At 42.4% G+C, this 25,850-nt stretch overlaps 1 protein-coding gene across 1 annotated transcript in view; it reads left to right on the top strand.

Annotated features, from left to right (window-relative positions):
- The first annotated feature begins 1,812 nt into the window (after positions 1-1,812).
- The window catches only part of LOC306871044 (B-cell scaffold protein with ankyrin repeats-like), a 170,796-nt gene continuing 146,758 nt past the window's right edge, over positions 1,813-25,850 (top strand). The window contains exons 1-3 of the mRNA XM_079418714.1: positions 1,813-1,855; positions 2,789-3,184; positions 20,519-20,637. Coding sequence (XP_079274840.1) covers positions 1,843-1,855; positions 2,789-3,184; positions 20,519-20,637 — 528 coding nt within the window. The 5' untranslated portion in view covers positions 1,813-1,842. The remainder of the gene's footprint in view (positions 1,856-2,788; positions 3,185-20,518; positions 20,638-25,850) is intronic.

The raw sequence follows: 25,850 nt of genomic DNA, 5'->3' as shown, positions 1-25,850 counted from the left end.
TTTTGTTTGTTGTTTCACTGATGGCGCTATACAGTTCACGAAGCGCGTCCTTAGCGTTTGCACACGGGGGGATGTAAACCGCAACGATAACAATGGCCGTGAACTCCCGCGGCAGATAGAACGGTCGACACTTCACAACCATAAACTCCACCAGCGATGAACAGTGTTTTGATAATACCGCAGCATTGTTACACCAGTCTTTGTTGATATAAACACACAAGCCACCTCCGCGTGTCTTACCAGACAGTGATGAATCTCTGTCCGCTCGGAAGTGGGATAGCCCGTGCAGTTGAATGGCGGAGTCCGGGATGTTGTCGTTTAGCCATGTTTCGGTGAAAACAAACACGCAACAGTCCCTTGCCTCATGCTGTGTAGATCGACCGAGTTGAATTAAGTCCAGTTTGTTTTCCAGAGAGCGGACGTTTGAGAGCATGAGTGTTGGAAGAGCCGGTCTTGAGCTCTTAGCCTAGCTCGTATACCTCCGCGCTTACCGCGCTTCCGTCCTCTCTCACACCGCTTGCGACGCTGCCTTGTGCGGGTAGCGTCAGTAGGCGAGGCCGCGGTCTCGAGGTCCGGCTCCAGCAGTAAACAAAGGCCTCGTAGCTTCTCAGTAGCCGCCGGCGAGAGTTGGTGTATGTAAGCGTTGCTGATATCCAAAAGACTTAGGCGATCATAGATTAATTCTGGGGTGATTTCCTTAAGAGTTAGCGGTAAACTGACACTATTTGGAGACGAACAGACGACATTAAACGACATAAAAGCACCGTCTTTGGGACCCGGAGCAGCCGCAGCGATCGATCGCGCCGCCATCTTCCAAGAAAGTTGTTCAGCTCAATGAGTTCTATATGTGTACCGAGTTTTATATGAATACGTGCAAGTATGTGTGAGCTATACATCAAGTTTTCTGACAATTTTCCAGGGGGCGCCGTAGAGCCGCTGTGCCACGCCCGGGTCCCAGCCTCTGTGGCGGATTCCAATGTGCGTGCCAATTTTCAAGAGTTTTTGGGCACGTTAAGGCCCTCAAAAGTGCCTGGATAGTCGAAAATAAATAAATAAATAAATAATCCTTAGAAAAACAAGAGGGCCCTGCGCCTTACTGGCTTGGGCCCTAATAATCCTTAGGGGAACAATAGGGCCCTGCGCCTTACTGGCTTGGGCCCTAATAAAATTGTTGTGACTGTTTACAAGGAAAAATCACACCCCAACATATTAGTAATAATGGCAAAATTATTACACAATATATAATTGAATAATGATGATAAAATTACAAATGCCTTTCATGTCTGCATATTGACGGCAAAGGTTTCTTATTTAAAGCAATAGAGGACTCTGCATGCCAAAAAATGATGGTAAAGGGGCACCCTGTGTGTCAAAAAGTGATGCCCAAAGGGTCCTGACCAAGCATCAATATGTGTTCAGTTGGGAGTGAAAATGTGCAACAAGCAGTGTTAACTAGTGAGTATGAGAAACCAACTCACACTGACTAATTACATTGACTGTAAAAAGCCCACAAGGCCCTCCCCTCTCTCTCTCTCTCTCTCTCTCTCTCGCTCTCCCTTCATTCACTCTCTATTGAATATTTAAAATATTAAATTATGGAGACTGAACATTTTTTTATATAATTTCTATTTATTAGCATAAAAACTTCACTTCCCATATTTAAATAAATATGCATGTAAAAGGAAATCTTCACCATTCAGACACCTGTGCCTCCATGACACGGAAACTAGCAGACCGTGGAGAGATTGGTCAGAGTGTACAGTCAAACAAAGTGCTGTTGTTTGATCAAACACCCTCCCCGTCATAGGACATAGCAGCACACATCAGTACAGAGACAGAGAGATGAGCAATACACGTAAGTTTACCTTTGTTTTAACTTAGTTGTTCTGTTAATTTACCACTGAAACTTTAAAAATATGTTATAAATGTGTGTTGATTCATGGTTTACAACTAAAGAGTAAATGTGAAATTTGCTTTAACTGAAGATATTTTAAACTCTGATATAGCTGAAACCAAGTATAAATTGTTAAAATTAAACAGATTCACTACGCATTCCCAAATCTAAATGCAATTTGCGTGTAAGTTAATTTTAGACATTTAAGATACAGTTAGATTCCACAGTTTTAATATAATACTATTCAAAATGTTTAAGTGAGTTACATAATAGCTAATAGTTAAAGACCTTTATAAAAACTTACTTAAAAAATAACTTAAACTAGGTGATTTAAAAAATAATCAGAAGAAGAAATGTAAGAAAATGAGGAAGAAGTGGAAAACAAAATGTAAGTGGTGCTTGCCATGGCAACACTTGACACTGGGCAGTTGCTAGGTTGTTCTGAGTGTTTACAATAGAGCCAACACCCATACCACCCAAAGCTTGTTGCTGAAATATGGCTTGTACATGTTGCTATACGGTTGCTAGGGTTTGGCAAGACAGTTGCCAGGGTGATACTTCCAGAGTGCTTGGCTGCATGAATTAAATGAGCCAATCCTTGTGTCAATATGGGCACTATGGGCCCCAAGGCTTATAAAAGTCATAACAGACCTCTCATCTATAAGAATTTGACAACACATTCATGAAGATGTGACAAACAGTGTGGGATGAGCTATGCACTGAAGTTTTGTCTGTAAAAAGTAGGCTATAGTGCACCACTAACTAGAACAGAAATCACAATATGATGGAATATTTTACATAATTACAAAGTAAACAATAAACTTAGAATTTAAATGAAACTCTCTTTACATATGTAACAAAACTAGAGAAATATTGTTAATTTTCCATTTTTAGCTGAAGATCTCCTGATCATCTATGAGGCAGAGGCTGAGCAGTGGGCATCGTACCTGCGCTTCCATCTGGCAGGCCCCATTCCTGAGGCTGGCATCTGTTGTTATGATATTGCTTTGGTGACCAGTCGCCGGGATGACTTCCTGCGACTTCGTGGATACAAATGTAAGCTGCTTATCCTGTCGCGTGGCATGCTGGAGGGGCTATGCCAGCTCCGGCGGTTCTTTCTGGCTCGTGTATTGCGACCAGAGACCAGTGTGGTGATTCTCTTGTGTGGAGTAGAAAGCTTGGATCCCCTGCTAGAGCTGGTTCCACTGAAGGGAGAGCAGTGTCTCCAAATCTCCAGTGAGCAGGAGCCCCAGGACTATCGACTGACTGTGGCAGAGATTGTACACAAAGGTAAGAAAGTTTGGGAAGTTTTGGAATTGTATTGGCAATAAAAGGAATGCAGATTTGATCCCCCAATATATTACTAAAATATATGTTTGAATATTTACATAAAAGTTTTAGTAACATTGTATTTCCTTATAGTTTGTTTTTATACATATTTATACAATTTCATTATAAATATATGTATGCAATAGTACTCTTTATACATTATGCGTTTATCGTTTATTGTAATTTTATTTATATTTTTAGCATGTACACAAAATATATTTTTAGAGTGGAAAAATGAAAAGCAACAAAGTGCATTTTGTAATATATTTGACATTTTGAGGGTTAAAACTATGTATGTGTGTGTGTATGTGTGCACAATCATGTACCAAGCCGAGAACAAGCCTTTTACCTACTTCTACCTCTGGAATTTTCCATTGATTCTGACTCTATAGTAGATACACATGAGATAGAATTTGTTTTGGGTATATGTATAACAGGCAGTCTTTGTTCTGATTAATCAATTTTTGTTCCAGAGCAATAATTTTGGCTGAAGGCAACGTTTCATAACTTGTTTATTGTCTATATTTTTAGACTTAACCAACAAATGCACTGACCAGCGGGAAATCCCCATAAACTTTGAAAGGATACTACAACAAAGATATAACTTGGACATTAAACTAATGTTTTATTATGAATATGAGACTGACATGAAGAAGAATGCTTTATCAGATGCAGTTAATCATAGTCGATCCCTCATGATATTCTATGCTAGGGGTGTCTAAACCTATTCCTGGAGGGCCAGTATCCTGGCCTAGTGGCATTCAAATTCAAATTTTATGATATTAATTTTTCTTTTAGATAAAACTGTATAAAATGTTTTCTTTTCTGAATTAGGTAACCCTATTGGCTGAAAGAAATAGTTCTGCACACATTTTTTAAGACACTCTGTGGTTGCTTCTTTTTATGTATTTAAATAACATCGAGCTGTTGTATAAACATAATATCACACTCATAGCCATGTGATATAGCTCTATATCAGCACGGCTGTGATTGCGATAGTCGGTCTGACACTAATTTCAAACACTAAGAGTGGATTTAAACTGAATTTATTGCTATGAATTACAGGGAGTATTACACACAGTTTGTTACTTGACAGGTGTAAGTACTTATATGGTGTCTACCCAATAGCAATGCATCATGAACCAGAAACAGTTTGTTGTTAATTCTGCAGCAGTGTAAATTTTGCCACATGTTGCCATGAGGAAACTGTGTATTGTTACTGTATTACTATTTGTGGAAGAAGCGGCGAGTGAAATTATAGTGTATATGCTACAATAATTTGAAGATTTAGATCCTTTTATCAAACCAGGGTTTCATGTGTCAGGTATAATGTAGAGACAAGAGTTTCACTGCATTTAAAGCATACACAGCTACTTGAATCTTAAAAATCAGCTATTTAAGTAAAATACAAATTAACTCAAAAAGAGTGGTTAGTTTCACCTGTAGTTTTGCATACTCTTCGAATATAGTCTTAATAATCGTTCAGATTATAATGACAGCAAAGCAGCGGTGTGTCCATTTACTGTTCTTTCAGCAGTAACTCAGGTATAGTTTGATGTAATGAGAAGAGCTGCTTTGCTGATGGATGCTTCAGCACAGGGCAAACAATATGCAAATACATTCACTTCCTCATGCGTCAAACTCAGTACTTATCACTGAATATGTAAACCTTGATAACCTCCTCTGGGAGTAATTTACCACAGTGAAAACAGTCGCTTTTATCATGAGAAAAAGGTTTTCTTTAGCAGTTTTTATTGCAATGTAGCAGGGAGAGAAGGCAGACAGAAACATGGATCTAAGTTCAGGAATTTAATAAATGACACCAAACAGCAGCAGATCACACACAAGCAATATGTAACATTTGTTTTTAGATTCATTTAAAAGTGACAGTAGCTCTATTAACAAATGGCTCTGAAAAAAAATACCAGTAATATTTATATACATACGTAACCTGAGACGTAAATATATATATACATATATATATTTTATTTTTTTATTAATTTATTTGTTTCTTTCTTTTAAAGACTTTTAATATTGTTTGATGTGGAGATTTTTCTTATATCTTCCTTGAAGAATTTTAATGAGGAGGAAATGTAGAAAATGGGAGTAATCGTTTTGAGTATTGGTTATTCAACACACAACATTCAGAATTTAACAATGGTAAAAAAACAAAACAAAATTATTGATAAAAAAACATGATTATTGATAAGAAACTATACTCTTCACTAATGTCGTCAAAAGTACAGACTACTATTAATACTATTTGGTACTGAAATTTTAAAATCGCCCATTTCCCACTAACATTTGAGCACTGTTGAGTAGATTCTTAAACAGCGCTGATTGGTGGATCTGTCTATGTGCAGATACATTAGGGATCCACTGATGGTGATGGATCTGCTAATAGACGCAGCTTTCAAACACTCCTGTGTGCTTCTGTGTGCGTGCTCAGTGAAGAGGGTGAAGCGATGATCATTGTAGACAATCACAGTCATATCTGTTGAATATGATATCTGTTGTGAACACAATGAGCAATCAGTGCTGTTTAAAAATCTGCTCAACAGTGCTCAATTGTTTGCGGGAAATGGATGTTTTTAAAATTTCAGTACCAAATGGTATCGCAGTCAATACATTTGACAACACTACTCTGAATATTTAACTTATTTAAGCAAAAACGTTAACATGAAACAGGAATATAACAAGAGAATTACATACACTAACAATTAGATAACTGTCATAAATAGAATAATAGCATACACTAGGGCAATCGAGTGATTAAAGTTTTTAATCTAATTAATAATGTAATGTGCTGATTAATTAATTTAATCTAATTAATCGTACATCAGTTTTGGCTGAGAAATTACAACTACAATGGAATGTTTAGTCATTGTTGTGTTAGATGAGAAAATCATTGAACAGACATAATGAAAAATTGCTTTAGAAAAAAAAAAGAATTCTGATTCAAGATTACATAATAATGATCATTAAAACAATGATTTTAAATAAACATTGAAATATATTTTTTTTCTCATACAAAACGTCTCAGGTTACTTATGTAACCATGGTTCCCTGAAGGGAACGAGACGCTGCGTCGAAAACGCATATGGGAAAGCCTTCAGCGTGACCACGCTCTGAATATGATGTGTAATCAGTCAAACAAGGGCGAGGCGTCACGGGCGGGGTGACGTCACGACCAAGAAGCATATAAGCACGTGCGGCGGAGCCGGCTTCAGCTTCAAGTCATGAAGCAAGCGCTGGCAGGGATGCCGGAAGTGTGGCAACGCGACGCAGCGTCTCGTTCCCTTCAGGGAACCATGGTTACATACGTAACCTGAGACGTTCCCTTCCAGGAACTTCGAGCTGCGTCGAAAATGCATATGGGAACGAGATACCAACGCCGCCAGACTGACAAGTCCCTGCCTGGTGTCAGGACGAAAGGACAGAGGAGCCGGGAGTGGCTCGGATGTCGAGGTCATAGAACCTAACGAAAGTCAGGGGCGTGGACCACCCAGCTGCGTTGCAGATGTCCTGCATGGAACACCTGCCCAGAAGGCCTCGGAGGCCGCCACACCTCGGGTTGAGTGCGCTCTGACTCCCACCGGCGGGGGGAGCTCAGAGGTCTCGTATGCCAAAGCCATGGCACCCACAATCCACCTACTAAGAGGAGGGCTTCGTAGCAGGAAGACCCCTCTTAGGCGGACCATAGCACACGGGCAGCTGGTCCGCTTTCTCCACAGGGAGGACCTGTGGATGTATGCGTCTAGTGCTCGCACTGGACACATACGGTTGTGCTTCTCCTGGTCTGGCTCCCCGAAGGGAGGAGGACAGAAGGCCTGCAGTACGACCGGCTGTGGAACGACCGATGGGACCTTCGGAACATACCCCACGCGGGGGTAGAGGAATACTTTCGCCGAACCGGGCGCAAAGTGAATAGAGGCCGTAGTCAGGGCCTGAAGGTCACTCACCCTCCTCAGAGAGGTGATAGCCAATAAGAAAACGGTCTTGATAGTGAGGAGTCTCTCAGTTATCTCCTGAATGGGCTCGAAAGGTGCATTGCACAGAGCCTCCAGAACCACAGCCAGATCCCACGTAGGGACGAGATCGTACCGGAGGCCTCAGCCTCAGCGCACCGCGGAGGAAACTTGTAACCAGGGGGTGTCTACCCACTGACTGGCCACCGGTAAGGGCGTGGTATGATGAAATAGCTGCCACGTAGACCTTAACAGTGTAATGGGTTACCCCTGCGGAGAAACGGGCCTGCAGGAACTCCAGTACTGCACCAACGGGGCAGTTGACTGGGTCGAGCTGGCGGTCCCCGCACCAAGAAGTGAAGAGCCTCCACTTCAAGGCGTACAGTTTCCTCGTAGAGGGAGCTCTGGATTGGAGGATGGTCTCGACAACCTCGGTTGACAGACCGGAAGCTATGAGCTGTGCCCCCTCAGGGGTCACACCAACAGCTTCCATCACTCCGGGCGAGGGTGCACCTCGGTGCCCCCGGCCTGTGAGAGGAGGTCCCTCCTGACGGGCACTTCCCACGGAGTGCCGTCGAGGAGAGATATCAGGCCCGAGAACCATACTCGGCCCGGCCAGAACGGTGCTACTAACAGTAGACTGACCTCGTCCCGGCGCACTCTCGCCAGAACTCCAGGGAGCAGAGCGATCGGGGGGAAGGCGTACAGACGGAGCCTCGGCCACGTCTGTACCATAGCGTCCAGTCCCGGAGGTGCTGGAGGGGTCAGCGAGGACCAGAGAGGACATTGTGCTGACTCTTGAGTCGCAAAGAGGTCCACCTGGGCCTGGCCGAAAATACCCCAAATCTGCTTCACCACCACAGGAGACGCGTAATCTGGCGGCTGAGGCGAGTTTCTCGGCTCCGCGCTGCCGGGCGGACAAACCTGAGAAATATACTCGCTGGGACCGGCTGTGCCCTGGAACAGCGGCAGGGTCAGCAGACAAGTCCCTGGAGGGCACCGAGGTGAAGTGGTCACCGAGTGCGGCGGTGCAAGCCACTCCACCCCAGTAGGGGTCGCCCTCCGCGGTCCTGGGGCTCGCCCGTCAGGACCTTTTGCGCGAGGAGCTGGTATGCGGAGGAGGCTGCGCCCGCCCAGCAGCCACCTGAGTTTAGAGAGCGCGCATACCCTCTGCCCACCAAAGATGTTGTAAGCAGAGCAGGAGCCTTCAAAGTCGATGCCGTGGAGGGAGACAGATAGCTCGCAAGCGTCTGTTCAACCCGCGGCATCGCCGCATACCCGCGCTCATTCAGTTCCCGCGGGAACGACTGGCCGGGACGAAAAGATTTCACCCGCGATCTCGACACCTCGGTGAGGATATCGGGGAAAACGGAAGGCTCCTGTGTAGAAGTAGCTCTCTGGGGCGAGAGAGGCGGCGAAACCTCGTCAACGCTCGTCACATCAACCTCCTCAGAGGACGCAGCGTCAAGCCCTCGTCTCGGGGGAAGAGACCGCTTCCGAACCGAGAGACGGGGCGCCAGATCAGGCGCGGGAGGAGATAGGGACATGCCCGTCTGACTCTCGCCAGCCAGATCAGCCTTTTTCTCTTTTTTTTCTCTCCGCAAGCCCCGCGAGCGCAGCCGCCGCTCTGCCTTTTTTTCTCTGATTTAAAGGCAGAAGCGGGACCGGCTTTATTCATTTTATGCTTGTGCAAACACTGCAGCTTACAACGCTCATAGTTTTATCATATTGGGGTGACAGAGGCGGCGAAACCTCGTGAACGCTTGTCACATCAACCTCCTCAGAGGAAGAGAGACGAAGCATTGAGCCCTCGTCTCGGGGGAAGAGACCGCTTCCACACCGAGAGACGGGGCGCCAGATCTGGCGGATACGGGAGGAGATAAGGACATGCCCGTCTCACACTCGCCAGCCAGATCAGCCTGCGAGCCCCACGAGTGCAGCCGCCGCTCTGCCTCGGCAGCAGCGGGACCGGCATCGCGTGGGGAGCTCGCGAAGGCTCCCTTCTCGAAGAGAGCCCTCCGGGTGCGGAGACCGATTCTGCGTGCTCCGCACCCAGGCAGACCACGCACAAATCGCGTGTGTCCTCGCTCGTGATATAGCGAGGGCAAGGATGCACACACGACTCAAAACGTGGTCTGAAAGCTTCACCCCTGAGCTTGCCCTTGGCTTTGGCATGATACTGAATGCTTTCCACTTAAAACTAGGACAAACAACAGTAAATAAGACTGACACACACAGAGCGCTTCGCTGAATGACAAAAAGCTGAAGCCGGCTCCGCCGCACGTGCTTATATGCTTCCTGGTCGTGATGTCACCCCGCCCGTGACGCCTCGCCCTTGTTTGACTGATTACACATCATATTCAGAGCCTGGTCAAGCTGAAGGCGTTCCCATATGCGTTTTCGACGCAGCTCGAAGTTCCTGGAAGGGAACTAAAACTACCAGTAGGTGGCCAGTAAGTCATGTCTTATTGAGTCATTCAATCATTCATTCAAATGGTGTCATTCTTCTAGTGTCGATGATAAACGTGCACAAAGATGAAGAAGGTTTCACAGTCTTTAATAAATCCACACAAACGATAAATCCATAGAAGAAAGTAATCGACTCGCACAAATGCAAACATTCACAATACCAGACAAAGACTAAACTGAACAGACAGGAATATAAATACAGACCAAATGAGGATAATTAATGAAACACACCTGAACATAATGATGAAATCAAATCAATAACCATGACAACGAATGAACTAACAGTGAAAACAGTGCAAACAGAATCAATACAGTGACTAGGTATGACAAACAGCTGATTGATTCAGAAACAAAGCAAGTTATTGGTGTGTTCTGTACTTTGCACTATTCCATGCTGTTTTTTTTTATACAAATAGTGTGACTAGTGTTCACATTAAAAAAAATAAAAAAAATTAAATACACTTAAAATGCCTAGATGATACACTCAATTACCTGAAAAAACAAACAAACAAACAAACAAAACAAAACAAAAAAACTGATGTAATTCATACACTAGACCACATGTGTCAAACTCCACTCCTGGAGAGCCACTGTCCTGCACAGTAAATAGCTCCAACCAGCTCCAAAACACCTGCCTGGAAGTTTCTAGTAATACAGAAGACCTATATTAGGTGTGTTTAATAACGTGTTTTAATGTCGGTAATAATTCCACCATCACCAACATATCTAATATTCTCCCCGAGTTTCCATATGTTCCCTTATGAAAGTTAGCCACGGTTTTAACACGAATAAAAAAATAATAATAGTTCTTATAGCCACGGTAACCGCAAATTAACCATGGTTTTGTTACATCAAATAATAATATAGAAAGAAGTATTAAGATTATTATTTTTTTTATTTTTTTATTTTGATTATTTATTTATATTTTTATGCCTTTTTAAATTACTTAAAATGCATTATATAAAAACAATTAAACAATTCTAATACCATCACAAATGAATCACAAATACCATTACAAAAAATATACTTTTAACCATTAAAACCATTAAAAAGTGGTTTTCTGTAGTGTGTTTTGGGTCATATTCCATTAGGATTTATAGGTTTTAACAAGCCATCAATAGAAGGTGAACAACAGGGTCCATTACAGTTTCCATTAAAACCAATATATTATCCCATTATAACCAGTAAAACCATTACACATTTTGGGATGGTGTCTATTGTTTTTTTCAACATTGCATGTTATTACAAATGCCCTGCAAAGGGAGCCAAAGGCCTGGTAATTGCTGCTGTTATACTTACAGGACGATCATATATATCCTTGTTTAATAGGCTATTGACCAAAATTTTAATTCAAATTTCCACTTAATCTTTAATTTTTGGCCACCTTTTTGCTATAGATGACCCAGCCGCTATAATTTCTCAGTTCACAAATGAGAAATTATAGTTCACAAACCTTACAAAAATTAACCATGGTTTTCTTAGTAAAACTGCTCAATATTCTTTTGCGTGATTTCTGAATGCTTGAGACCATAAAATCAAAAATTCTACAGTAAAACCCAGTGAAAGTTGACACGGACAGAGTCTTGTGTGTCCTGAAGAAGAATGAATTGTAATTTTCATGTTAACTCTGAAGGAATTTGAATAATGCCTGCATAAATTTCAAGGAATGTTCAGTGCTATAATGCATTGTGACAGATTTTGCCTTTCTTTTTCTCTTTAATTTTACAGTAAAACCCATTGAAAGTTGACACGGACTGCGGCTTGGGCATTCTGAAGAAGTATGAATAGAAATGTTCATGTTAACTCTGAAGGAATTTGAATAATGCCTATGTAAATGTCAAGGAATAGTCAGTGCTATAATGCATTGTGACAGACTTTGCCATTCTGAAGAAGTATGAATAGAAATGTTCATGTTATCTCGGATATAAATAGAATAATGCCTGCATAAACGTCAAAGAATAGTCAGTGCTATAATGCATTGTGACAGACTTTGCCATTCATTTTCTCATGTCATTTTCTCTATGTTATGACAGTTGACAAAGACAGAGTCTTGGGCATTCTGAAGAAGTATGAATAGAAATTTTCATGTTAACTGAAGGAATTTTTTGGAAACTTTTTTTGGCTGTTGACGTTAATAACGTGTTTTAATGTCGGTAATAATTTAACCACCAACAACGCATATAATGTTCTCTTACGAAAACTAGCCATGGTTTTACCACAAATAAAACCAAAAATCATTGTTCTTGTAGACATGGTAACCACAAATTAACCATGGTTTTGTTACTTCAACTAATAGTTTATAAAGAAGTATTAAGATAATATTTTTTTTGGTTATAAAAACAGACCTAAGCCAACAACAGCCTTTAAAATGACTTAAAATGCATAATATAAAAACAATGAGGCAATAATGATTGGTTAATAATTATATGGTTTCATTGAAAAACACTGTTAAAATACATAATATAATACAAAATAAACAGTTTAGATGATTACATTACATATTGTTACAAATGCCTGTACAGAGAGCCAAAGGCCTGGAAATACACTTACAGAACGATCAAGTCCTTTTTATATTGACCAAACATTTAAGCTAATTCAAATATACACTTAATCTTTATTTTTTGGCCAACTTTTTGCGATAGAAATTCTACAAGCCTCTATCTTCAAAACATGTGGACATCACAACCCTTACAAAAATTAACGTCTCAGGTTACATATGTAACCCTGGTTCCCTGAAGGGAACGAGACGCTGCGTCGAAGGCTACGGGGAACGCCTTCAGCGTGACCGCGCTCTGAACCAGAGTGTAAAAATGTCCAATGAAAGGGTGAGACGTCATAGGCGGGTGACGTCACTGACCGGAAAGCATATAAGCACGTGCGGGGGAGCCGGCGTTTGCTTCCAGGAATGAAGCAACCGCTCGCAGGGATACAGGAAGTATGGCCTAGAGACGCAGCGTCTCGTTCCCTTCAGGGAACCAGGGCTACATACGTAACCCGAGACGTTCCCTTCCAGGAATTCGAGCTGCGTCGAACGCTACGGGGAACGAGATGCCAACGCCACCAGATTTCCAAATAGCTGCCCTGTGTGTATCACTAGGAGCACAATGAGGGCGAGAGAACAGAAGAGCCGGGAGTGGCCCTGAGATCAAGACCGTAGAACCGGACAAAGGTGAGGGGCGTGGACCAACCCGCAGCATTGCAGATATCCTGCATCGAAACCCCTGCCAGAAAGGCCTTGGAGGCCGCCATACTCCTAGTTGAATGGGCCTTAAGCCCCAGAGGCGAAGGGATGCCTGAAGATTCATAAGCCAAGGAAATAGTATCCACAATCCACCTGCTAAGGGTCTGCCTAGAAGCAGGCAGACCCCGCTTAGGAGGACCGAAGCAAACTAGCAATTGGTCCGTCCTTCTCAACAGCAGCTCTGTGGACGTATGCGTCCAGTGCTCGCACTGGACACACACAGTTATGCTTCCGCTGGTCAGGCTCCCGAAAGGGAGGAGGACTGAGGGCCTGCAGCACGACAGGCCGTGGTATAGAAGAGGGGATCTAGGAAATAACCCGCTCGAGGGTAGAAAAATGCTTTGGCCCGACCAGGGGCAAAGACGAGATAAGAAGGGGCCATGAAGGGCCTACAAATCCCCACTCTCTTAAGAGACCACAGCCAGGTCCCCGTAGGGACACGTCGTACAGGAGGCCTCAGCCTCAGCGCACCGTGGAGGAAACATGTAACCAGGGGGTGTCGACCCACTGTAAGGCCACCGAGAAGGGCATGGTAGGCCGATAAAGCCGCCACGTAACCTTCAGGGTGGAGTGAGTTACCCCTGCGGAGAAACGGGCCTGCAGGACCTGCAGCACTGTACCAAACGGGCAGTTAACTGGGTCAAGGTGGCGGTCTCCGCACCAAGAAGTGAAATATTTTCACTTCAGGGCATACAATTTCCTCGTAGAGGGAGCTCTGGATTGGAAGATGGTCTCAGCAACCTCGGTTGAGAGACCGGAAGCTATGAGCTGCGCCCCCTCAGAGGCCAGAACTTCCACACGTAATGCGCCTCGGCAACGTATCTGCCCCAGAGGGGTCTGCCCTCGTAAGTCCTGGGCACAGCACCAGGACTGCCTCAGCCTCAGCCTCCTAATGAACGACGGTCCTCAGACCCGCGTCATTCCTAGGAAGACCAAGCTAAAGAACCAGACCCTGCAAGGCAGGACCCAAAGAGACACATCGGTAGTAGTTCCCACGCTGCCCGATGGTCTCCTAAGGGAACCAGTCTCTCGAGACTGGCCTCTGGCGTGCCTAGAGCTGCTAGCTCGGTGCCCTGAAGCGGAGGACCGGCAGGAGACAGCCGAACCAGAAGCTCTAGAGACCCCAGCAGGGGTGGCGAGCTTCTCAGCTCCGCTACACTTCGGGGCGGAAGAAACTGAGAACATTGCTCGCTGGAGCCAGCTGCGCCCTGGAACTCTGGCAGGGTTGGCAGACTGATCTCCCACGCCCGTAGGCTTCTTGGCCGAGAACCCCCTTAGACTTAAGAACGGTCCGCAGATCCGGCTTAGCCTTAGAGGTCCCCGACCCAGAGCGTTAGCCACCACAGCCCCACCTCGGTGGGGTGCGAGTAGCCACGCTCTGTTTTGCACCTCTCTAAAGAGGGGCTGGCACGCGGCGAGGGCTGCTCCTGCCTAGCAGCCCCCTGAGCTGGAGAATGGCGAGGGAGAAACCGCTGAAACGCCGCCGCTTGTCTACGAGCCTCCTGGTACCTGTCGACGACCGCATTGACGGAGTCGCCGAACAGGCCAGAAGGCGCAAGCGGGGCGTCCATGAGGAAAACCCTATCTTCTCCTTCATGTCAGATAGGGTCGACCACAGACAGCGTTTCTAGGGAGCTCAGAGACCAACTTATATTTCAATCAAGTTGAGCCCCAATCCCTCATCCAGCTCTCTAAGCAGGTACGTCAGCTTGGTGCGCCTGCAACACTCTCTTTCTTTTTTTCTTTTTTTTTCCGGTGTGCAGACACGCACCAGCCTGACCTGCAGCCGCGAGCCTTCAGAGACAACGCCACGCAAGGGGACAGATAGCTCGCGAGCGTCTGTTCCACCCGGGGCATCGCTCTGATATGAATGAGAATACATAACGTACGCGCCTCGGCAACGCGCGCTGCGATCCCTGCACTCACACTCGCCGCCGTGCCTCAGCATCGGCGGGAATGTGAGATGTACAGCGGAGAGAAACACAATCGGCCCCCTTTTTTTAGAGCTGACTGCGCGCCGTTCTCATTCATAATATGCTTGTGCAAGCACTGTTTCACTGACGCGTCCACCTCCTCGGAGGAGGACAGGTCTACGGAAGGGAAGAGGATAGGGGCTCGCCTGCCTTCCTACAGCGCTAGTGAAACTCACTCCTCTCTTTTTTTCTTTTTTTTTAAAGAGAGCCTTCAGAGAGCAGGCATAAGAATTGAAAAGCTCACAAACGGGCAGTCAGCTCCCTCGAGAGCTGAATCTGCGCGCTCTGCTCTCAAGCAGACCACACACAGACTGCGTGTATCCCAAGCAGTGATATAATGTGTGCAGGGAGGAACACACAGCCCGGAATGCGATCTGCTATCGCCCCAGTGCTTGCACATATTGATGGAGCCTATTCAAGTGATTGTGCAGGACAAACAACACTAAATAAGACTCACAACATGCAAAGACAATACACACAGACAGAGAAGCGGTTGCTGAATAACGAAAAGGCCGGCTCCACCGCACGTGCTTATATGCTTTCCGGTCAGTGACGTCACCCGCCTATGACGTCTCGCCCTTTCATTGGACATTTTTACACTCTGGTTCAGAGCGCGGTCACGCTGAAGGCGTTCCCCGTAGCGTTCGACGCAGCTCGAGTTCCTGGAAGGGAACCACGGTTTTATTGTAGTAAAACTGCTCAATTTTCTTTTGTGTGATTTCTGAATGCTTGAAACTATAAAATTAATCAGACAACTGTATTAATAAAATAATAGCCATAGGTAACTGTCTAGAGCTAAAATTGTAATTTGTTTAATAATACAATTTAATTATAATTTATTTATTTACTTTTATATTTTATTAAAGTACTATTTTGAGCCCTATAGGTGGTTTTTGTGTTTTACTTCCATAATATTTTAGAGAGGGGTCCCAACAATACAATCCTGCTTAGGGCACCCATTAGAATTTCAGTTCTGTTGCTTTTATATGAATATAAATATGATGAACAAGACACTCAAAGTGCTTGCTATTTAATTCCATACAAAATGTGTATTTATCATCTATTTCTACATTAATACAAACATGTATTTAAAATGTTTATAGAAATATGACAACAATAACATATCTCACACAGAGATTGCACTGTCATAGTGTTTGGGAATATTCATGCATAATTTAAATACATAATTGCATGAAATCAGATAAAAAATAAAACATTTTAGAAGAGAAAGCAGCATCATGGTTGTCTGAACCAATGAGCATTAAGCTGTGTCGTTAGTCAGTCATTTCCCATCGTGCTTTTGATCAGCACAATCGGTGGAGAGCAACTCGACTGCACAATCCAACACAGCCGCCTCGCCGTGTTTTTTGGCACACGTCAGCATGACATCAGAGCAAGGAGGACGTAACGCGGACACTTTTCAAACCAGCATGCATCTCGCAGTGATCACCGGTGATCGGTTCTGCACAGATTTTGTTCAAACAAGTGAAGTGAAGTGACATACTGCCAAGTATGGTGACCCATACTCGGAATTTGTGCATTTAACCCATCCAACGTGCACACACACAGCAGTGAACACACACACACCGTGAACACACACCCGGAGCAGTGGGCAGCCATTTATGCTGCGGCGCCCGGGGAGCAGTTGGGGATTCGGTGCCTTGCTCAAGGGCACCTCAGTCGTGGTATTGAAGGTGGAGAGAGCGCTGGACATTCACTCCCCCCACCTACAATCCCTGCCGGCCCGAGACTCGAACCCACAACCTTTTGGATTACGAGTCCGGCTCTCTAACCATTAGGCTATGACTTCCCCCAAAAAAGCCTAATAACACACTCCGAGGGCGAGCTCTACATCACATCACATGGCGTAACCTAGTCTTCGCTTTTCAACCCGGAAGAACGAAATTGCTCAGAAAAATTAAAAAAATTATAAATTTTCCACTTATTGTTAACATTTATGAGTGCTATTAGTGTTTTCACTGAAATGCAGTCTGTGAAAAAATGTGTTCCTGGGTTTCATGATCCTTTAACCCTGTGCACATTTTTATATTTAGTTTAAATTCAGTCTATATTTTTTTACCCCGTTTTAACATGGATTTCTGTGGAGACTGGCTGTAGCTGTCAGGCAAGATGGTGGACAGCAGCGACGACACATAATATCCACGTTCAATTCAGCAGCAGCAATGTAGCAAGTCAAGTCAAGTCAAGTCTGCTTTATTGTCAATTCTTCCACATGTACGGCACATACATACAGAGAATTGAAATTGCGTTACTCAGACCCTTGGTCCATACAGTTAACATTTAAGACACTGACAGTAGACGTGCAAATACAGATAAGTACAGTTTAAACATATGTACATACAACTATATAGATATACAAATGAGGACATTGTAGAAAAATAAAGAAAGAGATAGATAAAGTGGCATAAGGCACATGGCAGATAGAGTGCAAAACAGTTAAATAAAACAAAACTGTGCAGATATATGTGTATATGTATAGAGTGTATATATATAGTGCAAGAGGAGCTTGTCAGTCTAAGGACATTGTAGAAAATTAAAAAAAGAGATAAGGCACATGGCAGATAGAGTGCAAACCAGTTAAATAAAACAAAAAAAAAAGGACGGGAGGGAGTTCAGCTTCCTGACAGAATGATGTATGAAGCTGTCCTTCAGTCTACTGGTCCTCGCCTGGAGACTCCGCAGTCTCCTCCCTGATGGCAGCAGACTGGAGAAGCTGTGTGTCGGGTGGGTGGGATCACCTGCTATGCGGAGGGCTTTGTGGGTGAGACGGGTGCTGTAGATTTCCTGGAGGGAGGGGAGAGAGACACCAACGATTTTCTCTGCTGCTCTCACTATGCGTTGAAGTGACTTGCGGCAGGATGCGTGGCAAGCGCCATGCAGCTAGTTAGGATGCTCTCGATGGTGCCTCTGTAGAAGGTGCACATGATGGGGGCCGGGGCTCTGGCTCTTCTATAGCATATCTATTCCGCCAAGACCAAATACATTAACATTGTAATATCCATTAGCATGCTAAAATCTTCAGAGAGTTGTCATAATAGAACTACTCTCTTTATGGCACTGAATCATTGGCATACTCGTTTCGTTCAAAACTCTGGATTTATTCAGTAATGAAACACTGTTGTGTGTTGCTCAGAGATGCACAACAATTCTGCTGTGAAATTGTTTGGAAGTATTTTCGGTAACACTTTATTTTGATGTTACCTTTTGAACATTCTGTTGACACTAAGTAATGTTGCAACTACATGTCAATAAACTCTTTCTAGTATTAGTAGACTGTCTGCTTCATATCTGCTAACTCTTTCTTATGATGGTCTCCCAACAGAGACTCTCACAGACTCACAGTCACAGACACTGACTGTAAGTAATTTTGCAAGTACGTCAATTTATTCTAACCCTAACCCTACCAGTCCACTAATGCTCTACTAACACTCTAATGAGAGTTAGTAGAAATGTAGGTGCAGTGTTACTTACAGTCAACAGAATGTGTTAAAGGGACCATCAAAATAAAGTGAAACCGTATTTTCATTTGCAAAATAACACAAAACATAAAAACATAATATTCTTGTTTATTTAACTATTGTATAAAATCAATATAAACATTTTTGTAAACAAGTTTTATTTTTTATTTTATTTAAATGGCAAACTCAAGTACATGAAAATAAATAATAATACAAAAAACATGAATACAAAAACAATGTCTGCATGATTGTACGAGGAGAAAAGAGCAAACAATTGAAGCAGAAACAACAGAATTATCAGTTAGGATCAGGGAGAACTACTTTTCACAAGGGATGTACAGGCAATTCTGTCAGCATAAAATCAATATAACATTTGCAATCGTGCAGTTTTAGAAAAAAACAAACAAAAAAACCCCCAGCACTTATTGATATTGTGATATTGCTAAACTCTATCAAAAGATATAAAAATAAGACAAAAACTCATATTTAAAATGCCTTTTAGGGGCATTAAACTGCATAGACTACGTCACACAGTCAGTCATCCTCCTGCATTATGTTTGTCATTAAGCAACTGCATGCGATGTAAACTGATGTACAAGTCGGTGCAGGAGACCTTCTGGGTTTATATGTTCTTCATGTGTCTATGTGGGCTTTTTCCACAATCCAAAGACATGAAGCATAGGTGAATTGAAGACAATACAATTTGACAGCATGAATTCTAAGTGTGAGCCCTTTGATGAACTGGCTGTCCGTCCAGGGTCTTTCCCCTGCCTGTGGCCTAAGATGCTGGTATATTTTCCAGGCTCTGGAGTATACTGTATTTAATAACGCTATCTCAAATTTATCTGCTGAGGTATGTAGCGATAACTACACAAAGACATTAAAAAATAAATAAGTAAAAATAAGCATTACAGGAAACAGGTCATCAGTGAGCAGATTTATATAGCAGAATAAAGTAATTTCTTAGTGTATTATGTGTCAGCATTCTTATAGTTGCATTCTGAATTCATTGTTGTAAGTGTTTAAAGTGCCCCTATTATGGGTTATGAAAGGTTCATACAGTATTTTGGTTTTGGGAGTCCCCAACAACAGTTTGACATGCATGCAAGGTCAAAAAACACCTTCATTGTCTTATAATATGCATTTATCCTTACCTTATTTGCTGAACGACTCCCAAACGATTCGCTCAATGATTACTTTTTCCAAACCCCTCCTTTGCATGATGCTAATCTGCGGTGATTGGTCCGATTGGTCCATTTAATTTCCATTTCATCATACCTGATAAAGCAGTGCTTGTGAGCGCAGTGCTGTTCTGTGTAGAGCCGTTACCGTTACTACAATTTTTACTGCTCCAAAAGCAGCACCTAGTGGCATAGAATGAATTTACAATTTCATTCAGACCAACTCGAAAATCGACTGATGGTTTTATGCAACAAACATGCAGATCTGTAAATGTGAACTGGTATATATATCCCACAGGGGAAGCCCACCACACGTAGAGTGTAAGTCTGTGGGAAACTCTGTTGCTGTAAGGTTGGGGCTAATACTGCTGTGGTACTGCTGTAAAAATGAACTTTAACTAGTGATTCTTCACAGCCTCGTCCTTTGGCAGTAAAAAAAAAAAAAAAAAAAACGGATTTACCCTCACAGTGCACAGCACAGCGTGTCCTCGGCATGATGCTATCCACAGGAATCCGCTACCGTGTTTGAGGGAGGGGGTACAAGTTTTCCCAGGTCTCTGTGTGCAACAAGTAGGTGGGCAATATGCTAATGTTTCATGTTGATGTCAACATAAAACGGCTTGGGATTAGTTTTTAAAAACAACACATTTAAATGATTCAGAGTCGACTCTTTCTTTTCAGAGACAATAACTTACACGGTGCACTTTCAGATTTAAAGCTTTGCAGAATGTTTTCATTCATTTAGAGCTGTGTTACACACTGCATGAAAGGTAATTTTCAAAAATCCATAATAGGGGCACTTTAGTGCCCTTTGGCAAGCTAAACACAACACTGTAGTCAAGTATGTTCAGATGAACAGAAATTAATTTCATAACCCGCCACTAAATGTCTATCAGGCCAGATATATCAGGCCTATTTGTGTGAGCATCTACAATTCCTTACAGCTTATGAGCAGTTGTTCAGTAATACAGTGTGTTTCTCCAGGTGGACAGGCAGCAGCAGTGGATGGAATATCAGTCCGGGACCTGAAATTACAGAAGAAACTGTCTAGTGGTGCTGCAAATCAGTCTTTACTGGTTCTACCCAGCCGTGTACTATGTGAGGTGAGACACACAAAAGTGCCTTTTTTACAATGTGCCAAGTCTATATAAACTGATTTTTTTTCTGTTGCTTAAAGGGATAGTTCACCCCAAAATTATAATTTTGTCATCACGTACTCACCCTCATGTCATTCCAAACTCATAAGACTTTGGTTCATCTATGAAACACACAGTAAGATTTTTTTTATGAAACTTGAAAGATTTCTATTACCCCACCTAAAGCTGATGCAGCCGAAACTTATGTGTAAACAAAACCTAAATTAAATCATACGAAATTATTAAAGCGCTGAATTTATATGGTTTACTTTTTATAAAAGCACTTTATGTTAGCAAATTCAACAAGTACTCCTCGCTGCAGACTGTAGCGCGGTGACGTCAGGTACCTACGTCACGTATGTGTTTACCGCGCATGCGCAGTGTGACGTATGGTATGCCTGTGTAATTTGCATTGCGTGGTGACGTTAGGCGTTTTCGCGTCGTGTGACGTAACGTGTCATTAAAACGCATGCGCATACTTAACATAATACTCTTATAAAATGTAAAAGTATTAAAAAAAGCTAAGGTGAAAAAAAAGAAGGGGAAAATACAGTAATGTGAGGTACAGCACAAATCCATGATTTTAACCATGTCTGAGGTAAAATTATATGGAATTACAGAGTTTATTCTGTAATTTGTGTAGTATTATATACAAGGTATTAACATTGTTGCACTTTATTTCACTGTGTATATTGTAACATTACTCTGCACCTTATATGTTTCTTATTTTAACCTTTCCTCTGTCATGATTCTTGTTTATTTAGTATAATTATGGACATTTTTCTGTTGCTTTGGCAATTCTGCCTGTGGAATATTTAAGCCAATAAAGTAGTATTAAGTTAAATTGACTACATACAGTATATTTTCAGTGTCTACATCCCATTTTATGCATGGTGCCTCCAAAAAACCAAACTGATAACAGTGATCTTTTTTTTATTGCAAAGAACAAAACAAAATATAATTGTATATACATATATATTTTTATATATAATAATTAAAACTATAAACATGACACATGAGAACGAGAGAAAACAACAACAACAAAAATATTACATCTACTCGTTCTGAAATTCACCTCCATCACTGATAAAACAATCAACTGAGCAGTAGCCCTCAAAATCTTTGAAGGAATAAAACCCACGCAGGACTCCCCTTCTGCCATTGCCAACATACCCAGGTGGGCAGTCTTTAAATATTTCACGGCACCGTAGGCACTGGGTCAGTGAATACGGCACCCGGAACTTCTCTCTGTATTGTGCAGAAAATGCACTCCAGTTCACGACACCTAATTTACATAAAAGAACAAACAATATTTAAACAATATTAAATCATTTTGAATTAAGTCAAAAGAGTCATACAAGGAAAATATTTTCAAATGTATTTTAAAATGTATTATAGGATGGTGTTAGGAAAAGAGTGTTATTTGCTTTGTCTGTAAATTACCAAAGAGATTTAATTCATAAACAACATTAAGAATAAACTAAATTAAAAAAGGTTTGTCAAGTCAAAATTTATGTTAGCTTGGCTTGAGAAAGCATAGCATAAAAGTTTGAAGATTTTTTTTCAATTTGAAAGTTTTACAGTTGAGGGCAATACAGTCTATCATAAAAAAATTAAATAAAAAAAACCGACTTTTGAGTTTGAAACAAATGCCACTTAGCAATCGATTTATGCACACATGACTGTTTTGTCTTGTTGCATGGGCAACTCCATGCGATTTTTTTGGAGTCATACACAACAATTACTCTCCCAAGCCGGCTATAATATGAAGTTTTGGGTTCATACACTGAAATATGTTTCTTGGATGAGGGTCCAGAAATTGTCACCTCCACTGAGAGGGGCACACCTACAATACTTGCTGTCCGCTGCCTTTCAATGCACTTCTTTTTTCGGTCTTCCCCGAACCACTTTTGTTGCACCATCTCTGTCAGTGTTTCTTCATGTAGAGTGACAGTGTCATCAGTGCTTCAAGGACAGAAATCCAAGGATTTCATATGGTCGCATTCGAATGCCTTCAAACCACTTCGAAATGCAAATTCTATGTTTGTGTTACACTGGTCTACCTCACACATGATTCTGTGGTTTGCCCCCCATGTTCTCTTCTGCACATGTATTGGCAGTGATGGCCCAAAGAAAGATTTTTGAACAGCAAAAATACCATTCTCACTGTCGATGCACTGACTAAGAAAGTGACGTTCAGATGTGATCATTTGTTTCACATCTGTATGTTTTCTTTTAATGTGGAGCCGTAGGTTTTTCTTATTAACCTCAATTCCACAGTGAATACATTTCTCCCTGATTTGTTTTGATCCAGTTCGGACATGGTGTTTAGGAGACACAGACGTGTGTGGTTCACTTGGTGAAGGCTGAGGTTGAAGTAAGGGTGCTGTCTGAGCAGACGCTGAAGGCAGAGGTGTAAAAGTACTCAAAGGAGATGGAAGTGGTGGTCCCTTAAATATTTTCGGTTGATACAATGGAGTACTGGGTGTGGGAGACACAGATGTGTGTGGTTCACTTGGTGAAGGCTGAGGTTGAAGTAAGGGTGCTGTCTGACACTGAAGGGAGACGTGTATTACCAATCAGAACCATGGGTGTTGCAGTTCTTTGTGGAGACGGAATCTTTTGCTTCTTTTGTTTGCATTTTGTGAGATGAATGTTAAATTGTGCTTTTCGTATAATAGTGGCAGAACAGTAGCAGCAATGAAAATGAGAAACATCTCTGCATTTTAAGTTGCACCTGATGATAATAAAATCTGAAATATTAAAAAAAGTGTTATTTAAAGTTATAAAAGTTGTTAAACGCAAATATACTCACAAAATAATGTTTATGGATGTTCAAACACTACACACCTTCTTCCTGAACAGCTGTTTTCAGATGATCCTCCACATTTCTTGACACTGTACAAGTCCATTGGTTTGTAGACCCAGGTTTCGCAAAATGGGCAGTGATATTTATCACAGCATGAGATGCATTGTACTATTTTTTATGTTTTCTCCTTTTCTAAGGACAGTAGCATGCATCTAAACAAAAGCACATTCACAGTCAAGTAAAGGTTTCTATATCTCACATTTCCAGGATTTCTGCCAGTCACATGAAGGTAAATTTAAGAGGTAACACTTTACAATAAGGTGCCAATGGTTAATATTAGTTAATGTATTAATTAACACGAACTAACAATGAACAATACATTTGTTACAGTATCTATTAATCTTTGATAATGTTAGTTATAATGTTAGTGAAAAAGATGACAACATTTTTTTGCAACGCATGTTGGCATTCAATGGCATCAATCAATGACATTACTTCATTAATATAAGTCTTTCTGCTCTATTTTAAGACATCCTTATAGGCTAATTTTAGGCAAAATAAGACTTTAAAAGACCCTTTAAAGACCAGCAGAATCCCTGTCACGTCAAATACTAACACATCATAAAACATGTCATAAATGTTTGAAATCGCACACATTTGCAATGACACTCTCTATGATTATGACCAAAGCATCCTTACAACTAAAAGCCGTTAACACAAACACACATTTAAAAAAAAAAAAAAAACATAAGTAAATTAATGTTCTTTGACTTACTGCCACCGAATCTCGAATCCACCATACATCCGGAAGTTAATGAACATGTACATCAGGGTTGCCAGGTCCCAGAAATATTTCCAGCCCAATGACAACTCAAAATCCGCCCAAATGGAATGAAAACTAGCCCAATTTTTCAGTGTCCAATCAGATTAGACAACGGCTGGATTCCCACAAAGGGAAATATTTTATTAAGTCTGTTTAACTCTGACACAATTGGTTGGAGGAATTTCAGGTATATCAGGTTAATATTGTCACTATACATTTGGTACAGCAGTTCCGCAGCATAGCTCCTCTCACTGTCTTTTGACAAATGAAAATGCAACTTAAGCTCCACATACTGTGAAAGTCAAGTCAAGTCAAGTCAGCTTTATTGTCAATTCTTCCACATGTACAGCACATACATACAGAGAATTGAAATTGCATTACTCTCAGACCCTTGGTGCATACAGTTAACATTAAACACGTTCAGATACAGATAATACAGCTTAAACATATGTACATACAACTATACAAATATACAAATGAGGATATTGTAGAAAAAAATAAGAATTAGATCGATAAGTGGCATAAGGCGCATGGCAGATAGAGTGCAAAACCAGTTAAATAGAAACAACACTGTGTAGATATATTTGTAGTGCAAAAGAGCTTATCAGTCTGAGGACATTGTAGAAAATAAAAAAAGAGAGATAGATAAAGTGCATAAGGCACATGGCAGAATAGATGGAGTGCAAACCAGTTGAATGTACAAAAACAAAACTGTGCAGATTTGTTTTGTTTTGTTTAGTTATGAGTGTAGTGCAAGAAGAGCTTATCAGTCTGTTAAAGTGACAAGTTCGTATAGCTTTTTGTCAGACTATCCGAAGAGGTAATTTGCAGTCAATGTTGGATAGGTAGTGATCAGCCAATGCTGCACAAGTGACAGGTGCCGGTCACAGTTTGTTGGTCGGGGGGGGGGGGGGGGGGGGGGGGGGGGGGGGGGGGGTGTCACAGAGTCAGAGTTCCTAGTGTGTTGCTGTGTTAAATGGGGGTGAAAGAGGGGAGGGGGCAAGGACGGGAGGGAGTTCAGCTTCCTGACAGCCTGATGTATGAAGCTGTCCTTCAGTCTGCTGGTCCTCGTCTGGAGACTCCGCAGTCTCCTCCCTGATGGCAGCAGACTGAAGAAGCTGTGTGTCGGGTGGGTGGGATCGCCTGCAATGCGGAGGGCTTTGCGGGTGAGACGGGTGCTGTAGATGTCCTGGAGGGAGGGGAGAGAGACACCAACGATCTTCTCAGCTGCTCTCACTATTCGTTGAAGTGACTTGCGGCAGGATGCGTTGCAAGCGCCATACCACACAGTGATGCAGCTGGTTAGGATGCTCTCGATGGTGCCTCTGTAGAAGGTGCACATGATGGGGGTCGGGGCTCTGGCTCTTCTGAGTTTGCGGAGGAAGTAGAGACGCTGCTGTGCTTTCTTGGCCAGTGCTATAGTGTTGTTAGTCCAGGAGAGGTCCTCAGTGATGTGCACACCCAGGAACTTGGTGCTGCTCACTCTCTCCACAGTCGCACCGTTGATGGTCAGAGGGGCATGCTGAGTGTGTACTCTCCTGAAGTTAA

Source organism: Barbus barbus (genome assembly GCF_936440315.1).
Source record: "Barbus barbus genome assembly, chromosome: 1".
Taxonomy (NCBI): domain Eukaryota; kingdom Metazoa; phylum Chordata; class Actinopteri; order Cypriniformes; family Cyprinidae; genus Barbus; species Barbus barbus.
This window is presented reverse-complemented; position numbering and strand designations above follow the sequence as displayed.